The sequence below is a fragment of the Clarias gariepinus genome, chromosome 9 (assembly GCF_024256425.1).
Source record: "Clarias gariepinus isolate MV-2021 ecotype Netherlands chromosome 9, CGAR_prim_01v2, whole genome shotgun sequence".
Lineage (NCBI taxonomy): Eukaryota > Metazoa > Chordata > Actinopteri > Siluriformes > Clariidae > Clarias > Clarias gariepinus.
In genome coordinates this window covers 2,402,496-2,424,626 of record NC_071108.1, presented here as the reverse complement: position 1 = coordinate 2,424,626, position 22,131 = coordinate 2,402,496, and the positions used below count along the sequence as shown (strand labels likewise).

General features: G+C 40.4%; 1 protein-coding gene across 3 annotated transcripts; it reads right to left on the bottom strand.

Moving 5' to 3' along the window:
* Positions 1 to 1,987: 1,987 nt before the first annotated feature.
* tab3 (TGF-beta activated kinase 1 (MAP3K7) binding protein 3) lies at positions 1,988 to 16,285 on the bottom strand. Of its 3 annotated transcripts, none has more exons than XM_053504370.1 (7): positions 16,006 to 16,285; positions 11,505 to 11,668; positions 9,305 to 10,364; positions 8,737 to 8,897; positions 8,218 to 8,311; positions 6,143 to 6,217; positions 1,988 to 2,833 (listed from the first exon to the last, which is right to left on the bottom strand). In XM_053504370.1, the coding sequence occupies exons 2-7, from the start codon at positions 11,604 to 11,606 to the stop codon at positions 2,649 to 2,651; spliced, it is 1,677 nt and encodes a 558-aa protein (XP_053360345.1). In that variant the 5' UTR covers positions 11,607 to 11,668; positions 16,006 to 16,285; the 3' UTR covers positions 1,988 to 2,648. The 3 variants fall into 3 exon arrangements, with proteins under 3 accessions (XP_053360345.1, XP_053360344.1, XP_053360346.1); XM_053504369.1 differs by having other exon boundaries at positions 16,077 to 16,284; XM_053504371.1 differs by lacking the exon at positions 16,006 to 16,285 and adding an exon at positions 11,755 to 11,907.
* Between the last annotated feature and the right edge of the window lie 5,846 nt (positions 16,286 to 22,131).

Below are 22,131 nucleotides of genomic sequence, written 5' to 3'. Positions count from 1 at the left end.
ATGGAAGGAGTCTCCAGTGTCAGCACTAAAACTGTGAAGTTTAAAGACGGCTTCAAGACAATCCACAAATTAAACCCAATAACATGGTGGTTCCTTGAGGGGTTCTAATGAACAAAAATCTCAGAATTGTCTTCAAATCTCTGTGATATAAGAGGAATAAAACACATCCTGTACAACTGAAACACCTCAAGTCTAATTGTTTCTCAAATGCAAGCAACTGGAGAAAAGAGACATAGTATACATGTGTAGAAAATTTTCTATGAAACATGTAGGTCGTGTGATTTAGACGAGCATTGCTAATAGATTAGCTTTTGATCAATAGCTCACGAGTCGATTGATTAATGAACAGCACAGGCGGAGTAAATTAATGTGCGCGCGCGAAAGGAAATGGCATGAAACATTTGTGTGTGTGTGTCTGTATGAGAGCATGATTATTTATGAATTCTGCTAGGGGCCTTTCACCCCCCCCCCCCAAACCCTAAAATGGAGCTTTGCGCTGAATCTGATTTATATACAGTAACAAATAAAATGGGTTTAAAAAAAAAAAAAATACATACTGCTTGCATTAACTAGTGGCAGCTTGAAAACAGGAAATGCGTCTGCTGTAATCGGAAAAAAAAGGTTTCCTCACAGCGCACAGGCAGCAGCTCTTGGGTCTCATCAGCGAGAAGTTTGTGTCTTCAAACATGGCGTGATGGACAAAAAGGAGACTTCGTCTACAACTACATGCATGCTACGCCATCCAAGAAACAACTGTTAACTATTTAACAGATGGACCATATCTAATTTCGGAAAACATACTGTATATGTAAAATAATAATAAATAAAATTAAAGAAAAACACACACTAAATGAAATATGCACAGATTTAAGCTCATACAATATAAAGTAACAATGACATCATCAGCCATGCTGTTATAAGTCCAGATTTCCTTATGAACAGCAAGTCACTTTGGAGCTGTTTGATGTTTGTTTATGCGGAATTTAACTGTAAATTAAACCTTATTAATAAATTTGCATGTGTCAAATGACAGGCTGTTGTATTAAAATATAAGTAAATGAAAGGTTGTAAACTTTAAAAAGTACTGGGCGCAAAAGTAACCACTTCACAACTTAAACAAAACGAAACACAAAAACAAACAAAAAAAAAGTTATCTTCTGGAAGTTTCTCTTCAGTTCGTTACTTTAAACATTTCACAATAATAATAAGCTTTGTCAGCATGCTAGCTAGTAGCATTATTGATTTTATTGTAGTCAAAAAGGGGCGGTCTCTGTTTCTATGGATACGTCTTCAATTCGATTTATAGTTACAACTGTCTGATTTGTCACGAGCAGATATATTTCTTACAGGTTTTAAAGAATTAAAACTACTTAATGTATCTAATCTGAATTGAAACCCTGCGTAACTTGTGGTGTTGTTTGTTTAAATGTCACGTCATTCAAAGCGATAATCTTTTTTTAAATCTGCTGATCTTGGGCTCCACACTCCAGGCCAGCAGGTGGCGGTGTTGCACCAATCGCCCATAAATTCAAAAGAATAAAACTCTGATACTTTTACCAAATGTGGAGGATTGAAGCGGGTTGCGTTTTTTGCAGCAAGGACTGTATCTTTTTAAGGATTTCATTCATTTTAAATAATTTAATATTTGAAAGTTTACCTAAATAGTTAAAAAAGTGTGAATCGAAAACTGACCTGTCGATTCAATTAATCGCAATCGATTAATTCAAGATCGATTAAGTTGTGTAATACCTCACACGATTTCTTAAAACAAGGCTAAAATTATATTTGAAAAAATGTTTAATGGTAAAAGTTGCATATAAAATACATCAACGCCGTTCGATCAACAAAATCCTGAACTTGCCTGCCTTCAAACGCATGTTTAAAATAAACACATAAAATAGTGCTTGTTAAAGTAACTGGCTATAATATGAAAACCTCGCCGTTCATCTCCATCCGCGATCAGAATGAAGAGCTCGAGCTGCGGGTGTGTCATCACATAGAATCAACTCCTTTATTAAGTACAGCAACGTGATGCATTTGCACAGGAAATAAATCAACACCTTTTAACACAGAATACAGTATGGCATAATATGCTTAAAAGTACCAGGTAGGACAGAATGCATGTGCACTTTTGTCTCTTAGTGTTCTTCACTCTCCACCAGCGCATACAGTGTGACGGCTACAATAAAGTCCGGTCGGCTCGGCTCGGCTTCCCGTCTACGCGTAAACACGGCTGTCTCTTTCTGCCTGGGAAAGTGGCCACGCCCGGTCTCTCTCTATCTTTCCCACCCTACCTCCCTCCCTTCAAGTGAAACCACGCCCTCTTCGATTCAGTTTCCTCCGAAGCCGACCAGTCCCCGTTTTGTTCGCTTAGGCTCGCCTGATCATTTTTCAGTAGGAAAGAAAAAGTGGTTAGATCAAGTGCACAGATGAGGGTAGGGTGGGAAGGGTGGGGGGGGACGGGGGGTAGGGTGTGGCCCAATTTAGGCCCGACGTTGGGGGGTGGGGCTTAATAAAGGGGTACACAGGTTTGGTTGCAGCTCCTTCAAGCAGAGCCTGGAAAGGTGCATGATGGGGAAAAGGAGGCGTGAGGTCGAAGGGCTGAGGGTCGAGTTGTGGGCGGTGCCGTGCTGAAAGGGGCGGGGTTTTCAGGTGTAGCGCGGCATCTCGCACTGCTCGCAGCGGTTCAGAGCCGGGTGGTTGAGGAAAGTGCAGCTCTCACAGTTCCACTGGGCGCCCTCGAAGTCCTCGTCTCGCTGTGGAGCCGGCTTCGGCCTCGGTCCTGCTCCTCCTCCTGCACCTGCTCCTCCTCCTCCTCCTGCTCCAACTCCATCTAATACAGACAGACAGACAGACAGACAGACAGAGAGAGAGAGAGAGAGAGAGAAAGAGAGATTAAACAGCACGGAAGGCACAGAGAGAAAGAGAAAGTGAGCAAAAGAGGAAGACAGAAAAACAAAGAGGCAGAAAAAAATAGGTTGAAAGACAACTCGAGAGAAAGGAAGAGAGAGGAAACTTCTGACTCATCGTTCAGTGGCGAGGTCGAGAGACGTTGCGAGAGATGACGAGAAACCAGTAACACGATATTGCAGCACTTCACCTTCTCATCTCCGAGTCAGAGGAGGTCAGAGAGGATTAAAGAGAGACAGTGAGCAGAGCGAAAGAGACTAAGTGCTAAATTTAGTGAGGGGGAAAAAAATTTAAAAAATCAATACGGCATTTAAGGAGCAGAGCGGATGGAGGACGTTTCCTAGTGCAGCTCATGGGACGAAGGGTAGCAGGTCCTGTACAGCATCGCTACAATCTTACTCGTCTCTTTAGACCATGGCGCGCCCCAGTCGGAGGAGCTAATTCATATAACAGACTGTTGTATAAATAAAAAGTTGTAAACTTTACTTTTGCACCCTGTACTTGTAATCACTGCACAACTCAAAAAAAACAAAAAAAAAACAAAGTTTTTGGGGATGTTTCTCCTTAATTCGATACTTCATCAAACTTTTCACAATAATATTAAAAGCAAAAAAATTAAGCACTATGTTTCCTCAAAGCAATTATTTGTATAATTATTTCTTTACAGTAAGATTTGTTGGCATGCTGTGCAGAGCTGTGGCAATTACAGAGGCATAAAGTTAATGAGCCATACAATGAAGCTGTGGGAAAGAGTAGTGGAAGCACGGTTAAGGGCAGAGGTGAACATTTGTGAGCAGCAATATGGTTTTATGCCTAGTAAGAGTACATCAGATGCAGTATTTGCTTTAAGGATGCTGATGGAGAAGTACAGAGAAGGTAATAAAGAGTTGCATTGTGTCTTTGTAGATTTAAAGAAGGCGTACGACAGGGTGCCGAGAGAGGAGCTGTGGTGTTGTATGAGGACGTCTGGAGTGGCACAGAAGTATGTTAGAGTGGTGCAGGACATGTATGAGAGCGCTAAGACAGTGGCGAGATGTGCTGTAGGTATGACAGAAGAGTTCAAGGTGGAAGTGGGTCTGCATCAAGGATGGGCTCTAAGCCCCTTTTTGTTTGCTCTGGTGATGGACAGGATGACAGATGAGGTTGGACAGGAGTCTCCATGGGCTATGATGTTTGCAGATGACATTGTGCTTTGTAACGAGAGCAGGGAACAGGTGGAAGGAAATTTGGAGAGGTGGAGGTACGCTCTGGAAAGCAGAGGAATGAAGGCTAGCCGCAGTAAGACGGAATACATGTGTGTGAATAAGAGGAACCCAAGAGGAACGGTGAGGATACATGGAGCAGAGGTAAAAAAGGTGCAGGACTTTAAGTACTTAGGGTCAACGGTCCAGAGCAATGGAGAGTGTGGAAAGGAGGTGAAGAGGCGGGTACAGGCAGGTTGGAATAGGTGGAGAAAAGTGTCAGGTGTGTTGTGTGATAAAAGAGTATCAGCGAGAATGAAAGGAAAGGTGTACAGGACAGTGGTGAGACCAGCAATGCTCTACGGCTTAGAGACAGTGGCGCTGAAGAAAAGACAAGAGGCAGAGTTGGAGGTAGCAGAGCTGAAGATGTTGAGGTTCTCCTTGGAAGTGTCAAGGATGGATAGGATCAAGAATTCATCAGAGGGACAACCCACGTTAGATGTTTTGGATATAAACTCAGAAAGGCTCGAGTGAGGTGGTTTGGACATGTTCAGAGGAGAGAGATGGTGAATATATCGGTAGAAGGATGCTGAGGTTGGAACTGCCACGCAGGAGGTCTAGAGGAAGATCAAAGAGGAGATTTATGGATGCAGTGAGAGAGGACATGAAGTTAATTGGTGTGAGAGAAGAGGATGCAGAGGATAGGGTTAGATGGAGACAGATGATTCGCTGTGGCGACCCCTGAAAGGTAACAGCCGAAAGACAAAGAAGAAGATGATTTGTAGGCATGCTAGCTAATAGCATTACTGATTTTGTTGTACTAAAAAAGAGAGGCGTTCTCGGTTTCCATGGATACAAAGTCTTCAATTCGATTCATAGCACTTTTACATACAGTTTACTGTCTGATCTGTCTCAAGCAGATGTATTAGTTACAAATGTAAAAGTACTAAATTACTTAACTTCTGTTGTTGGTTGATTAAATGTCACATTTTGTTCAAAGCGATTATCGTCTTTTTATCTGCTGATCTTGGGCTCCAGGCCAGCAGGTGGTGGTGTTGCACCAATCACTCATAAATACTAAGTGACTAAGTGCCAAACGCAGACGATTGAAGTGGTTTCCCGTGCAGAAAGTGTTGTATCTTTTTAGGGAATATATTAATTTTAGATAATTTAATATTTGAAAGTTTACATAAATAGTACCTAAAAACTAAATTAAAAACTCTCAAAATTTTCAAATAACAGCGCAGGTTTATATGAATATGCTCATTCTTATTCGTTAGCGTTTCTATAGTAACGACTCCTTCACCAGAACTAAACAGTGGCGCCTGTTTGACCTTTATGGAAGGAGTCTCCAGTGTCAGAGAGGTGAACTTGGACGCTTCTGTTTAAGTGTTGTTTTGTCCAGAGCGAGAAAGAAGAAACGCTAGTGAGGGAACCATGGTGTGAAGCGGACATGGCGTATGTGAGAACAGGAACTGAATCTGAGGTTTCACGACATGCAATAAATACAACTGTGGATAAAAAGTGCGATGTTTCGTACTTTAATAAATAATTGTTTCCAATGTGAGGTGGATTAAAACATTCCAGGACGTGCCGTTTGAGAAGTAAACATTTTTTAAAGAATCGTGACGGCGGTCTCTTACATCTTTTATTATTTTAAAATGGAAATTAATACCAAAATATGTTTAAGTAGATATAATATAATAATAATAATTATGTCAGGGATGATCCATGTGTATATTTAACTAGTTAATATTAACACAAGTTTTACAAGATGGCCAGCATGAGATATCAGCGTTTAGCCGCTATTCTGCGACATCAGGAAGTCTCGCCGTGTCCTAAACCACATCAAACCGGATATGGTTTGTGGTTCATAGTTACAGAAGAATAAATCTTTTAAATGTCTATACTTCCATTACTAGTTAGCTACAAGAAGCTCAGAGCTCCAGTGCTCATAGCTATAGTAGATTAATCTCTTAAAAAAAAAATATATATATATATATATATATATATATATATATATATATATATATATATACACACACACTCACCTTTTTTGGGCGGGACGACGGGACCCGGCTGGATGTTATCGTAAAAGTTGTTCATGGCTTTTGGGTCAAACTTGCCTGGGGGAAAAAACATTTAATTGAATTAATAAATAAAAAGACATAAAATCCACAAATCCACCTGATATCATGTTTTCCTCATATACAGTATAGCTAATGAAACTCTAGCAACTAAATCAGTGTGCTAAAGCTAAAAACGTTGTTTACAGGAAAGAAGAAGGAAAAAAAAAAAAAAAAAAAAAACACGCCAGAGTGTAAGAATAGCATTAACCTTATTAACTTATAAGGTATTAACACAAATAACTGAAACAGGGACGTTGCTGACGTCATGGAAAAAACTTCAAAAAAGCATCAGTGACTCTACAGTTACAGGTTCAGTCATTATAACTGAATAAACTTAAACGTTAAACTACAGCATCACAAAAGTCTTACACACTTGGGGGAATAATCAATTCTGATATTTTCAAGTAGAATAAGTGGAAATACAACGTAAACTCGTAAGTCTCTCAGGACCGTCCAGCACCTCCATGGTTTACTCTCCTCAACTTTTCGGCTAGTTGGTTCCACCAGTCATGGAAGAAGGTGTGTTTGCACATTCTGTTGTATAAATGCAATCTCACACTCGCTGGATAAAGCACAGTTATAAGCGGACATAGGCACTCCCTCTTGTGTGAGATCGCTAAATCATGCACTGATATTAAAGCCTAAAAATAGTGGGATAAAATTCTTGGTCCATCTCAGCCACCGCTCGTCTCATCTATGATAATAAAGACTTGCGAGAAATGCGAGACTTAAACGCAATTATAAAGCTGATGTGGTTCTGAACTTCTTCAAGCGACAAATAATATTAACTTGATAGTGAGGAAGACCATTAATTATTTAGAGGGTAAAATAATCCTTAAAGCTAGCAATAAATAAAGGACAAAACGACAGATGCTGAGGACTGCGCACTTATGAGGATCTTTCCCCCTCAGCATTTTCTCACATTTTCTTCTTATGACTCTAAATGAACTTTTTGGTCTTGATTTTCTTGGGAAGGTCTTCATGAGAGACAGTTTCATCATGGAACTTGATGGGTGTCGCAAACGCACTTGAACAATACTGTTCTTGAACAGAACAGCTGACCTTCGACCTCTTGCTTTGGAAATTTCCTTCGGGATTAATAAAGTACCTGTCTATTTATCTATCTATGACTGTTGTTATTAATCAACCTAATGCCACGTGTTATTGAATAGTTTGGAAATCTACAGTATTGTTCTAGAATGTAGAAAATAAATCACAAAAAAAAAAAATAAATAAAACATTGCAATAGAAGGTGTGTTTGAACGTTTGCCTGTTAATGTTTTTTTCCACGGCTGGCTAGGAAGTTGTTGTAAGTGTTCATTTCCCTTCCCTTATGGAGACTTCTGGGACGTCCTGTACATTCCCGTGTAATTATGCCATGAAGCACTTCGCTACAGTAGGACAAAGTTTACAGAAAATAGAAAGGACTCTACGATCAATGCAATTTGCACAAATTGATTTTTTTTTCTTCTTCTTCCTTGCAACAGAAGCCAACGCCACATCCCCCAGAAAGCAGAAAACATAAGACAAATTAAGGTACGTGCAGTCATTAATAACAAAATCTATATTTGAGCTAAATATAGAGACAAGCCGGTTAATAAAAACTGAAGTTCTAATAAGCTCGAAACGTTCTCACTAGGACAGGCAGCGAATCGAAACAAAACATGACAAAAGGAAAGGGGTGGAGCTTCTGGGCTGTCCAATTTGTTACGGACGTGCATGACGTCTGGTATTCTTCCTTCATTGTGATGACATCACCACACCTTTGACATGTTTATATTTCTACCCTTCATCCATTTATTAGAAAAAGTTTCCCCTGTTTTTAAACACCTTTCCACCTCAAACACCTTGAGTCAAACCAAACAGCACGTCTGGAAAGGATGTGGACAGTCCCTGATCGGAGGTGTGCTTTGATCTCGCTGATGTTAACTGGCAGCCTGAAAGCTCCGCCCCTTTACTCCTGATATGTTTTGTTTTGATTCATCCTCGGGATTTACCTCGAGACTGCAGCAGGTCCGTCTCCTTCAGCGTGCAGTCGATGTCGATCTGCAGCTGTCTGTTCTGCGTCCGGATCCTGGTCATCTCCTCATGCTGGAAGACACACACACACATTGCTTTTACTCCACCAAACACTTTTTATTACAAAAGATAATCACAAGAGCATACATACTGTATAATACTTGTTTTTTAGCATGCTGGCTATCACAATGATGTAAACGCTTCTTCCATAATGGACTTAAAGGTGCAGTTGGCGATTTTAATAAACAAATACAGTCGACCCACATAACATGCACACATTATAGATAATAACAGAGAGAGAGAGAGAGAGAGAGACACACACACACATCTTCTTATCCTCCTGACATACAATATGTTTTTTGAGTTACTTTCCTGATCACATTTTTCTGAAAACAAAATATAAAAATCACAGACGGGCCCTTTAATGATGGACGTGCTGGATTCCTTACTGTAAACTGCTTGTGTGTGTGTGTGTGTGTGTGTGCGCGCGCGCTCACCCGTGGGGTGAAGCTGGAGCTGTTGACGCGCCTGAAGCGCCTCTGCAGGGCGTCATGCTCCATGTCGTTGACCTCAGTCTTCAGCTGGTCCAGCTTCTGTCTCTCTGCCAGCAGCTCCTTCAGCAGACGCTCCATCCTCGCACGCTGGTGCAGCAACAGGGCTACGGGTCACAGGGACGAGACGTTCTGATCAGAACCGACCTGACCCGACCCGACCCGGCTTGTACGTATAAATATACTGTATATACGCACACACATGCACTCAGTGTGACATTTTCCCCTGATATTTAGCTTACATGACCACACACACACACACTGAGAAGAAACCATTTACATTCCACCAACACACACAAACACACGATGGTGACACCGATACACACTACGTTCGGGGTTTCCTGTGACTGAAATGTGTCTCGCATTTAAAATGTCCCACAGCCCTAACCAACCCTGCTGATGCTTTCGTAACCATGACAACGATCACAGTTAACGCTTAAGGCTACACATTAATTTCTAGAGCATCCATCATGGTTCAAGCGTGTCTGTGTTGTTAACTGCGATAAAAGGTTACCCTGGGTGTAGGCGTAGTCGTCTGAGCCAGAGCTGGAGCGCCGGGGCATTTGGTTGACGTGGCTGACGCCGCCTGCGCCGGCGGGCGTGGCCGAGATGGGTAGGATGGGGGCGGGAGCGCCGTGCTTCTCGCCCTGGTCCACGATGTGCAGGAGCGACTCCGTTTCCACAGGAGGCGACGGCGATCCGGATCCCAACACCAGCTGCTGCTGCTGGCCCTGCCCCATTTTGATCTTGATGTAGGCAGAGCTCGCTGGCTGCGGTGAAGAGGCGGGGCGTGGACGCGCGCTGCTCAGGTACATGCTTGAGTGAAAGGAGGTGCCGGAGGGTGGAGCCATGCTGATGGCCCTGGATGGAGAGCTCGGGGAGGGGCTGTTGGGCATGTACAGCGCCCCCTGCGAGGTGTGAATGGGCGAGTTACTGCGCTGCCGCCCCTCCAGCGTGATCTCGATCTGGTTCTTCATGGCGCTTTTGGTGGGGATGTAGCCCCTGTAGGGGACGTGCTGGTACGGCATGGTGGGCAGGGTAGGAGGGCTGATGGGTAAGAAGGCGTGGTGCTGGGGCGAGCTATAGGGCGACTGGTATGGGGGAGTGCTGTAGGGCGAGGGAGAGTACACGGGCGTGCTGGACGACGCCCAGGGCGAGGGCTGAGGGCTCTGGGAAGGAGAAGGGCGCATATACAGGGTGCCCCCGCTGTTCCCGTACGCGCCAGGAGGAATCTGAAGCGCCTGAGGGGCAGACGGGATGTTAGAGGACAGCGCCAGAGTGATAGGGGTCATGTAGCGGGAGGGCACGGGGGTATAGGTCGGAGAAATGCCCTGCACGGTGGGCGGAGGGGTGGGCGTGCTGGCCGAGCGCCCATGGTCGCCTATGAAGTAGGTGGGGTAGCCAGTGTTGGAGTTGGCGTTGGCGTTGTCGGGTGGGGGGAAGCCGCCGACGCTAATGTGCAGCATGCGGTTGCGGCCCAGGTGCACGTCCTCCGAGCTGTGAAACTCCTCGTAAAGGTAGCGACTGCTCTCCTGAGCCAGCAGGTGGCAGCACACTTCCAGGTTGTTGTTATTCTTTAGAAATAGACGAAAAATAAACATCAAAAATGTCAGTTTTATAAAATTATATTAAAAATATAATGAATTTATCGTATCAAGCTTCAGACTCAAAACAATAACGCAGAATTAACACAATGTTTAGTAATTTTATAATTCCTATTTAAGAGGCAGAATTTTTTTTTTTTTTTACAAATCACTATTCCTGGAGATTCATGTCTCGCCACACTGACTTCAGAATCGAGGTTTTAATATTTTTTTCATTCATATACGTTTCCATTCACGTTGCAGTTCCTCCATAATCCTACAGGTGGTGCACTAGTTTAAAATCAATTTAGAAATTGCAATATTTAGAATCGGCACCTGGGTATCGTGATAATATCGTATCGGGTGACCTCTGGTGAATCGTATGCTTAATTACTATAATTAATGTGCAATAAATTAGCCGTTATCACAAACTGTAAAATAGTTAATTGAAATAGTTTACTTATTTCTATAAAACATATTTTTTTTATTATACTGTATGTAGTTTTAGAACAAATGTAATTACAATCATGCATATCCATTTAATATTTTTATTACAATGTATGTAGAATTAGAATGATTACAAGGATCAATAGTGAATTTTCCTAATATTTAGTTTATATAGTCTAACATTAAGTTTCAAAATGGTTAATAATAAGTAACTAACATTTGTGTATTTTTGAATGATGCATCCTGGATCAATTTTTTTAATAATTATTTATTATTTTGCTAATTTGCATTGATATTGCAATATTTCTATGTTTTTTTAAATAATTGTTTAAATTTAATTGTATATCCCTAATTTGATGATGAACTCTATAACTTATAATAATTACATGTTCAATGTATTTTTATTTATTATGATTATTATTTCAGATTAATAACGATGATTATGGTTGTTCTGTCAGGACCCGCTTCCGTTTAAAGCGCGTGAGTCAGCGGTCTATAACAGGTATCAGAATTCCGGCTTCTTCCTTCCTGTAATCATCAATTATTGACCAGAGAGCAAACATGAGAGACGGGAACAAAAGACTCCGCAGCAGCCGCAGGACGAGGACGAAGTGGAGGCCCGGGTCGCCGTCTCCTTAGACTTCAGTGTTATGGTCGCGAGCGCCTGTTTCAGTGTTAGCTCACCTGCAGGAGGCACTGGGACACGACGTTCTCTGGGATCTCGGGGAAACGCTGCTTCAGGTCTTGCAGGACGTGGTAGTCCAACTGCGGCGCACCCTGTGCCATGCTGAGCCACGGCCTTACTGAGCCGCCAGCCGCGAGGGCAGCAGCTGCTCTTCTCTCATCACCTGCACACATACACACGATCAGTCAGCAACACTCACACGCACGCACGCATACACACACACACAGAGCATGATGATGATAAACGCACTGAGCTCGGATGTGAGTAATGGAGCAGCGCCGGTGCAGAATTAAACAGATGGTGCACGGCGAGAGGCAAAAAGAGCAGCGACTGGTGGAAAAACTGCTGCTCTGCAAAACAAACCCAACAGACACACACACACACACAAATCAACCCTCAGTTAGTACCAAAAACAGAGTACCGAGTACTCATGCTGCTCAAGAGACCACCGAGCCTGGTTCTACCATGAGTAAAGCTGACCATCACACGCCATACACGAATGTAAAGTACGTGTCTGTACACTACAGCATCACAACTTCCCTCAGAGGCTGAAACCTGTTCCAGCAGGACGATGCTCCTGTGCTCCATCATGTGTTAAGGTTGGAGAAGAACTCGAGTGTTTCTGCACGGATCCCTGACTCAACTTAATTCCGCTGAACACCTTCAAGATGAACTGGAACACTTACTCTACACCAGGTCTAGCCTAGTGAGCTTTTTTTAGATTAGCTAATATATATATATATATATATATATATATATATATATATATATATATAAAAAACTTGACTGGACATCAGCACCATCGATTTGATTCCGTTGTTTTTTTTAACTTTTTAATTTATTACTTACAGATTTTTAAGTATTAAAAACTACTAAAAGTATTGAATAAACACTGAAGTGCTGTGTAACTTGTGTAGTCAATTGTTTAAATGCTGTGTCTCGTACAAAGCGTTGATGATTTTTGTTGCCGGTTGCCTTCCCCCGAACTCCAGTCCAGTAGGTGGTACTATTACAGTACTGCAAGACTTTGTCTGCTATCATGTGGCCAAAACCGTGACCGCACCTAAGGAAATTTATCTCTGATCTAACAGTGTTGTGTCAGACATTAAACCGTGAGGGGTATCCCGGACACCGTTTTGTCTCAGAGCTGTTTTCCACTGTATTGGACTGTAAACATTTTTCTTTTGAAGATTTACGAAATTAGGATTATTCTCCATCAGGACAGCCTCACAGGATCATTCATTGAAACTGGTAAAGCCGACTCATTTCACTTACAATGAAAATATTTTATATAATCATTGTAAATATTAGAATCTGGTGCACTACAGTGTCTATTTGTCGTACAATACACGTGGGCTACTTCCATGATCAACCAGAAGTAAAACCACAGTCCGTTTGTATCTGCAAAAATTAGGAATCAGAAATGCAAAGATGTTCGTAAGTCAGGGACTGTCTGTATTAACTTTAGACCATTTAACGGTTGCAAGTTTACCTAAATACCTTTAAAATCTATTTTGAATCTAAAACCGACCCATTGATTCAACCAATCGTGTGATAAAATTTCCTGGATGACAAATTTCCTAAAACACAAGACGTCTGGCGTGATTTATCCCTCTGTAATTTCTCACGTTAGAAATGAGCATAAACTCTTTATACTGTTATAATGCACTTTAACTGAAGACTCCTTCCATGAAAGTCCAGCAAACTTCTGCTTACTGAAAGCTTCAATGTATCAGCAAATACATGACTCATTCTAAAGATCATGTTCAGAGAAGGAAAAGGAATGAATGAAGCCTCGATTGCAATAAATTGAAAGTATAAAACTCAAACTGATTAACCACACTGCTCTGATAAAGATAATTATTATATGGCTTTAAATAAAAGCCGCAATGGTTGACGGTTTTTGGTGGCACGCCTTAATCACCAACGGACTGCCTATCCATTAGATAAAAATATTCTCAATCAACTATGACTCAACTACAAACCATGGCAAAAGGTATTTCCACACTTTCAGGTTTTACCTACGGAGTACTTACTACACCTTTGCTAAAAATCAACAAGGTTCGTCAAGAACTGCTGTGAACTCTCTTTGAAAACCCTTACAATTTGTTAAAACTTTCTCTGCCACTATAAAAAGTTCTCAGTTTTCCAGTCCAAGTTTCTCGTTTCTGTCTCATCAGCTCACCTGTTAACATCAACCTTAATCACCAACTGCATCCCACTATTCTGGGTCCCGTCTCATTTATGTTTAATCTATTCATCCTTCCTATTTAGCCGCAATAACTTAGCGTGTTTAAATAAAGCATTAAAGGATCCTACCTCCCTACACAGTGCACTACATGTAAATTTCAAATACAGCCAAATATACCAAATATACCAACTATCTAGCGATGTATTATACACGGAGGCGTGTAGAGAACTAAAATTTTGCAAGCTTTTTTTCCCCCTAAGCATACGAGGCTTTCGGCAAACAAGCAACGAACTGAGTCAAACTTGAACACTGGCTAAGTTGCGCGAAGGTCTGGGAGCCGTTTAGGAGGCCAAGCAAAGTTTTATTGTGCATATTGTGCAAGATTTAGTAAAGCACCACAGGTCCCATGAGTGTAAGCAAGGATGGAAGCAAGAAGAAAAGGGAGCCGTTTTCAGGTTGGTTTGTAAAGCAGCCGGTGCCAAGAGGATTCATAAATTACGGTTAAGTGAGGTTTAATGGTTATTTTTTTCAAATTTTACTTCATTTACATTTCTGTTCTGAATGTTTTAATTGCTTTCATATGCAAAAAACATGATTATTGTGTTGGTAATATTATATCTGGGTGGCTGGAACAAATTATCTGCATTTACATTATTTCCTATGGGAAAATGCGTTTTGCAATTTCAAAACTGCACCTTAAAAACTCGCTAAATTTGCATGCCAAGGTACCGCTGTACCGTACAGGCATGAACAACCTTACGAGTTCCTACGAACCGCTACAACCCGCCTAGGAGGAACCTACTAAGTTTTGCGGAGCTGTTTTTAGTCGGCGAGGATATTTCAATGTTTCTGACAATATCAGTGAGATTTCCGAACATCTTCTGATTGTAATGATTCAGGACTAAATAAATAAATGTGAGGGAAAAAAGCATTTTATTAAACAATATATACGAGCATACAGGTCAGAAAATACCTCCTGATATTTGGCTAATGGATGAACACATACTTTGAACCTGATATTAAGACAAAAAGCGAATTTTAAAGACATCAAGCCTTACGATTAAGTTAATTAATCCTGTTAAGTGTTTTAAGGGTTATTTTAATTCTGGTAATCTTAAACACTCAGCTAGTTAATCACACGTTTGCTAACCATCAGGAAAGCATTAATATACAACACTACTTCACATTTATCACCTAACGCGATAAATGTGAAGTGAAAAGTGTACATTTTAATGACTATTTAACAGGTTTTCAGGAAGCTTGAGGTGTTTTTTTTTTCTGGTGATGTGAAACGCAAGACTCGGCTAGCAAGCTAAACGTCGATTTAGCAGATTAACACTCTACATGAGAACATTATTAAATTTAGCTTTTTAAACCGTAACTAAAGACGTGTAAGGACACGAAGACAATCTTTAAATGGGATTAATGAAGTGAAATCTTTATATATTTAGCGACTGTTCTCTTTTAGGGTTTAAACAGGGAACCGATTCATCAAGAAGAGTCAATTCTCCGAACACAAGTCTGAGAAAGAGGAAGTGAGCCGACTCCCAACTGAGCCGATCCATGAGATGCGCGCGACCTTATGGCTCAAACTGCTGATATGTATTGTTTTTCAAACTTTACAAAATATATAGAAATTATTAAAAAAAACACCTTGTTTTAACATTAGGAAACTAATACTGCGGTTAACGAACTTGAGCGTGGAATCGACGCTTATGAATCATTAGTCGGTTCAGGAATCGGTTCAGAAATCAATCAGCCCTGCTATGGCGTTAGCAACGTCGTGTTTGTTAGCGTTAGCTGGCAACAACATAGCGGTTGCTATAACTGTAACAAGCAGGTCTATGTAAGCAGAAAAAAACAGGCAGGAAATAACTGCAAATATAACTAAATATATCTGTATTAATTAAATACATTTTATTTCAAATCTGACATGTCTGTCTAAAGAGCTAGATAGCTAGCTAGCTCCGAAACCGGAAACAGCTTCGCAAACACTTGACATTCTGCAGCTGTAGACAAACAAACAAAAAACAATACACCTATAGATACAATAAAGACATTGTGAAGAAAGAAAAAAAGACAATAAAGAAGAAAAAATAGTGGAAACTCCAGTTGTTCAGGTTTCACATGAAAGCAGTATGAAGATGTTGTGATGAAGGAAATGATAACGCCGCTGCTGCAGCAGGTATAGACGCCTGTCTGTCTCCCTGTCTGACCCGCCAACAAGCGACAAATCATCCTAAAGCCAAGCATTATTTAATCACTTCATCACCCTTAATCAGACCCTGAATAAATAAACCCTTTCTCACTCTCTGAGCTCGCTATAAAGTCCCGCAGATCAGCTCCAGCGCTTAAACCCCATTAGCACAGGATCAGTTACCCTGCTGCGGCTCCGCGCTGCCATTGAAGTCCACTGCAGGATTTCGAGGCTAATTTTCTGCTCGTCGCGTTTATAAAGTCAGTAACCGCACTCTGGCTTTAAAAAAAAAAAAAAGTGCTTCTCAATCTCCAGCGACTTCAGCAGGATCCGGGAAACTCACGAAACCCACTGCAGCTCACTGTATTTCTGTTTAGTTTACCCGCAGCCCAAACAGGTCGTTACTGACACCTAGCGGCACGGAGAAGCAGTGCGTGTTTTAAATCTGCTCCACTCAGCTTTCAGGATAAGCTTAATTTTTTATAGTTTTAATGAAATTTTTACTCACTCACTCATCGTCAATACCCGCTTTATTCCGTGTACAGAGTCATTGGGGGCCAGGAGCCTATCCCAGGAGACTTTGGGTACGAGGATGGAATGCCAATCCATTACAGGGCACACTTACTGCACATACACTCTCACACGCTTATTAACACACTACAGGCAGGGAAGGAAACCAGAGAACCTGGAGGAAACCCACCACAACTCAATAGACACAGACCTGGGGTGGGAATCGAACCCAGGCCCTGGAGATGCAAGGCGACAGTGATAACCACTTAGCCACTGTGAACTGTGAATATGTTTAGGGTAAAGATAAATTATTTAAAAAAAAAAAAAATTATATATATATATTTTATTAATCTCAAGGAAAATGTAAAATTTTGTTCAAGTTTACAGAACTCTATTTTATACCAGTCCGATCTGTTTTTCTATTCTATTCTATTCTATTCTATTCTATTCTATAATGCTTGTCCCGTGGTCTGGAGCCTATCCCAGGAGACTTTGCAGCATTAGGCAGACGCCCTTATCCAAAGTAATGTACATTTTATCTCATAATGGGTCTCTGGAACAAAATAAGAAAATAATCATTTTTTTATGTTTTTTTTTTCCTTACAGATGCATGTACTGGTAAAATAAACAGTTTTGTTTCATTTTTTATGAACTGCTGACAACATTTCTTCTAAATTCATTTTAAAGGTAATGACATCGCAGCACATCAAGATAACCCAAGATCATGCAGTATGTGCAGAGCTTTAATAACTCAAGGAAAACAAAATGCAAATAAATTGTAAACAAATCGTGTTCATGCTTTGGCTATATAACATTAAGAAATCTGTATTTGGTGGAATAATAACCCCTGTTTCCAGTTACAGCTTTCGTGCGTTTCAGCTCTCCACCATTTTTTCACATTCCTTTCTGCACAGTGTGATGTATGTTGTTGCTGGTCTTTCTGCTGTGTCGAGGAATTGCCACAGCAGACCATCCGATTAACACACAGCACATGCCCTTCCTGATGCAACCCTCCCACTTTATCCAGGCCTGGGGACCGGCGCTGCATCCAGAGGCTGGGGTTTGGACGTTAGGTGGGAATCGAACCTTCCGCATAGCAGGTGAGAAACCTACCACAGAGCCACCAGTGCCAAAGTGTTTTTAAATGTAAGTCATTAGAGTGTTTCCTGTACAGCCTGTAGAGGGCAGCAGAGTGTAAGGTCTAGAGATGTACTGTATATGTTCTGTGTTTTAGATAGCTGCCATTTAGAAAACTGCACATGGTGTAAAAATGTGTGTGTGTGTGTGTGTGTTCTAAATACACTCCACATCACCGCATACTTTTCTTCGTCTTTCTTTCCCCCCCCCCAGGATTAGACCTGTAACTCTGATCAGAGCAGTGAATCATGGGAAAGTTATTCAGGATTGATAAGTCATTGTGGGCAGGAAGCCAGCACTGCTCTCATTTACTCAAACACACACACACACACACACACACACACACACCTTAAAGTAGAAACAGAGACCTGTACGGCACAGGGAACACACCATGACGAGGGCGAACGCTAATCAATCACCGGAGCACTCTCATGACTCCAGCCATGCTCTGCCAAGTTGCGACATATGTGCCATGTTTAATCCTAGTAGAGCCGTCACCTCACTGCCTCAGCATCCCAGGTTCACTGGTTTTCTCCCAAAACATGAAATAAAGCTGCACTGAATTGTCTTTATACGCTCAGAGAAAAAGAATCAGTGGTTTAGTCAATCATTTAGAATCAGTGAAGTGTCTATCTATCTATCTATCTATCTATCTATCTATCTATCTATCTATCTATGTGTGGTGTTGTGATGGAGTACAGTCACTGATACCACCATGAACTGATTATTTTCCTGTAACAGCATGTCCCCAAAGTGTTTTATTCTTCTTATACCACCAGCATTTACCAACAATTAGTATTTTATTTATTTAAGAAAAAACATCTTACACTTTCTTTCTCTTTCATCAGTTATTACTTAAATTTTATGTTGCGAAAAAATTACGTACTGTCCTCACTGACATTATAAAAGCAAAAATCAGATATTTTATCACCTGACTCTCTTTTTCTTTTTTCTCTCTCCTGAAGTTAATAACACAAATGAAAATAAACTCGGCTTGTCGCACTACTGAGAAAAAGAAGCGTAAACTGCTGCGTCCTGAAGGTGTTGGAAAATGTACAGTTACAGCTTTAGCTTTGTCTGTTACAAAGCACTGATACTGGAGACTCCTTCCATACATGGTACAGAAACACAGTGATTAGATAAAGTTGTTTATTTTGTTTATTGTCACCCAGTGAACAGAGAACATTCCCAAAGTATTTGGTAACATTCCTGTTAAGGTTCTTCGGAGGCTATGGTGCAATGTTCATATAATCGTAAAACGTTCTTTTAAATGACTTAAAATGTTAAATAACCAAAAGAATCATTAGGGAATCCATATTTGAAAATCATTATAAAACAAATTTAATCAGTTCTGGAGGCGGGTTCTTGAGGTGAAATGTCATATTGTGAAACACATTTTCCCTTAGAAAATAATGTAAAAGCAGATAATCTGTTTCAGCCATCCAAAAATATAACCAATATTACCAATTTCCAACACTATAATCATATTTTTAATATCTAAAAACAATGAAAACATTTAGAAAGGTAAAATATGAAATAAATAGACATTATACATCACTTAACCTTTATGCTTGAATTTAAACTGAACGCGGCTCCCTTTTCCTCTTGCTACTGTCCCACATGTTAATATTCTTGGGACCCATGGTAATATGTCTTCACTAAATCTTACACAAAAAAAATTCTAAACAGAAATCGAAATCGAATTACAAACAAACGGACCAAAAAAGCACCTACAGATATAGTTATTTTAAAGTTGTACAAACTGGTATGAACGATCCCAGGACATTACCCAAGAACTTTCACAGAACCAGTTCTTAAACTATTCTATAAACCTTGTTGAAACATTTCCAGAACATCCAGAAAATATAAAAGTTTAAACAAACAATATTCCTAATGTTCTAAGAATGTTCTACTAAATTAAAAGTGTTTGCCGGGTAGCAGAGCATATGCAGTACAGGGCCCTGTGAATGAGCTGTTGCTATGGAAACGACAACGCACTAAAAGGAGTGCATGGACCATGGCAGCTGTGTGTGTGTGTGTGTGTGTGTGTGTGTGTGTGTGTGTGTTCAGGCTAGCTGTCCTGTCGTTCTGATCTTTGCCCACAGGTGTGTGTTATTTTCGGCTGTCCCCGTTTGGCCCGAGGAACGGAGGAACTAAATCCCAAAGCCTTTACGTCCCTTGAGAAGAGAAAGAGACAGTTCTTTCTTTTTTAGTGCTTCATTCATATTAAGTGTTTAATTTCAGGAATACCTTCCAAGGTAGCAAAAATGTAACCTTCAGGTTTTTGACTTGAGACAGAATGCAAATATCTTGCAGCATCTCTGAGAGAAAGAGACAGAGAGAGAGACAGCCAGAGAGAGAGACAGAGAGAGAGATGCATGCTGGGTCACTCCTCAGGTTACACGAGTGCTGGTCTACGCTGCGTTACTCACACGCTGACTTTCCTCAAGGACAAAACCACACCACGAGGAGAGACAGCAGACAAAATTAAGTCTTACCTCAAAATCTCCATCTGTTTTCACAAAACCTTTTCATCTCTGATGATCTGATGATGAGTCGTAACACGAGTCTGGGCCGATGCGTCCAATGATCAGCGATGCGATGGGTGCCATTACTTTTCATTTTCCTAAAATGGGTGCTTTAACATCTACTGTAGATCACTGCAACATTTAGAAATGTATCATTCTCACAAATCAGATTTATAAATATTTAAACATAGATAAAAATTTGTATTTAAAATAAGGAATCCAGAAACAGTATGGAGTAAATCAGTTAAATAAATCAATAAGAAGTCCATCAGTAGGTGTGTACAGAGTGTGCTAGATTGAGAATCCGAGTCCTAAGATGAGCTCCAGGACAGTCTTTTACCATTACACAGAGGTTTTAGGAGCAAATCTACAACATTCAGGTGAAAAGATGCCCTGAAATGAGAGGGTCAACCCCAAAAATGAGAAACAAGAACCCCTTAAAGCTCAGAGTACTTTAACTCTTCTTTGTGTGGCTGTTTTTCTTTTATTTATTAAAATAAACATATAGATTAGGGCTCAGAGTTGTGGAGTATATGAGTGATTTATCCCTTTTCCAGCACAAAATAGGCAATATGATAAACTGAATTTTAGTTAATTTTAACTGACTATACAAACACAACTGAGCAAAAAAAAAAATGGGTCACAGGTTTTTTTTAAATAGCACAGATACACATGATCATGTGTTTGTATTGTTTTTGGTGGTAGTTTTGAGAGTTCTACATTTGTGTGACATTATTCACATATTCCAGTAGCGGTAAAATTTACCCTTTATAAAAGTAATGATAACTTTTGTTCTACCTGACGTATCCGAAAAAGACAAATGCACAAATTGAAGTTGAAGCCTCATCAGTAACACGCAAAGGCAAGGCTTCTATAAAACCACACACACACACACACACTTCCTTTGGCTCAGAACAAGATTGAAGTCAAGGGTGCCAATACTTTAATCCCTTTCAAAAAACAAACAAACAAACAAACAAACAAACAAACAAAAAACAACAACAAAAATGAGGTCTGTATGCAAACTTTAGTAAAAAGAAAAAGAAATAACATTATTTTATATATGCAATAAATTATAAGGACTTGCACATGGTTCATTAACTGTACAATGGGTTTAAGGTTTTTTCTTTAAGGGTTTTTCTACACAGGGAACTTTTAATATAAGCAAATTTGAATAATTAGATTTTTTAAGTGTTGAATGTTTACACATATAATAATACGCACTTTATGGCATTTTAACGTTCCCGAAGGTTCTTAAATGGTTCTATGACTACTAATTAATGGTTTCGAGCTTCCTAGAAGGTTCTTTAAGTGTGCATGGGTTTAGGGTTCTAAACAGACAATCGTTAAAGGGAAATAATAATTTAATAAGTTTGTACTGCACACACAGACCCCTAGAAAAAAAGCAGGAGTTCTTTAAGGGTTCCTGAATAAGTTCCTGCATGTTCTGACAAAAAACCTGTTTAATGTTCTACACTGAACTTCAGAGAGAACAGCCTAAGAACCTGAAACCAAACCACCGGCTTCTCAGCAGCGCTGTCACTGTGAAGATCATCCTCTGAAGATCATCACACACATCACACACATCGAACGAGGCTGGAGAGAGACTTCAGAAAGTTCTCGGCTGCAGCCATTTGCTCTCCTCAGATAGTGGTCGATGAACAGGTGTCTCTTCAGCTCGCTTATTTTAGGACGAGAAGAGCAGAGAGGAATCTCAGCACACAGGAACTTCCTGAGGAAGGAAAGAAATCTCTACAGTCACTTTCAACTGATGTGGCCTTCAAGATCATCTTCTTCGCTTACAGTGTGTGTGTGTGTGTGTGGGTTTTGCTCTGAGCAGTCATTTAGGTTATCAAAAAGTGTCAGGAAGATAGCTCTGACTAATAGTTTCACACGCACACACACACACACACACACACATTGTATTTATACCATAATCCTCAGTAGTAAATTATATAACTTTAATTGTATAACAAAAAGCATATTCATAACATTTTTCATTTAAAATGCTAAATTAAAAAAAAGTCTAAAAGTAACAAACAAACAGACGAACAAACAAATAT

Coding starts and splice junctions, on each gene's coding strand:
- tab3 (XM_053504370.1), bottom strand. CDS start 11,606: ATGGCACAGGGTGCGCCGCAGTTGGACTACCACGTCCTGCAAGACCTG. Junction 10,365..11,504: donor TGTCCCAGTGCCTCCTGCAG/GTGAGCTAACAC, acceptor CTATTTCTAAAG/AATAACAACAACCTGGAAGT. Junction 6,218..8,217: donor GGACCTGCTGCAGTCTCGAG/GTAAATCCCGAG, acceptor TTTTTCCCCCAG/GCAAGTTTGACCCAAAAGCC.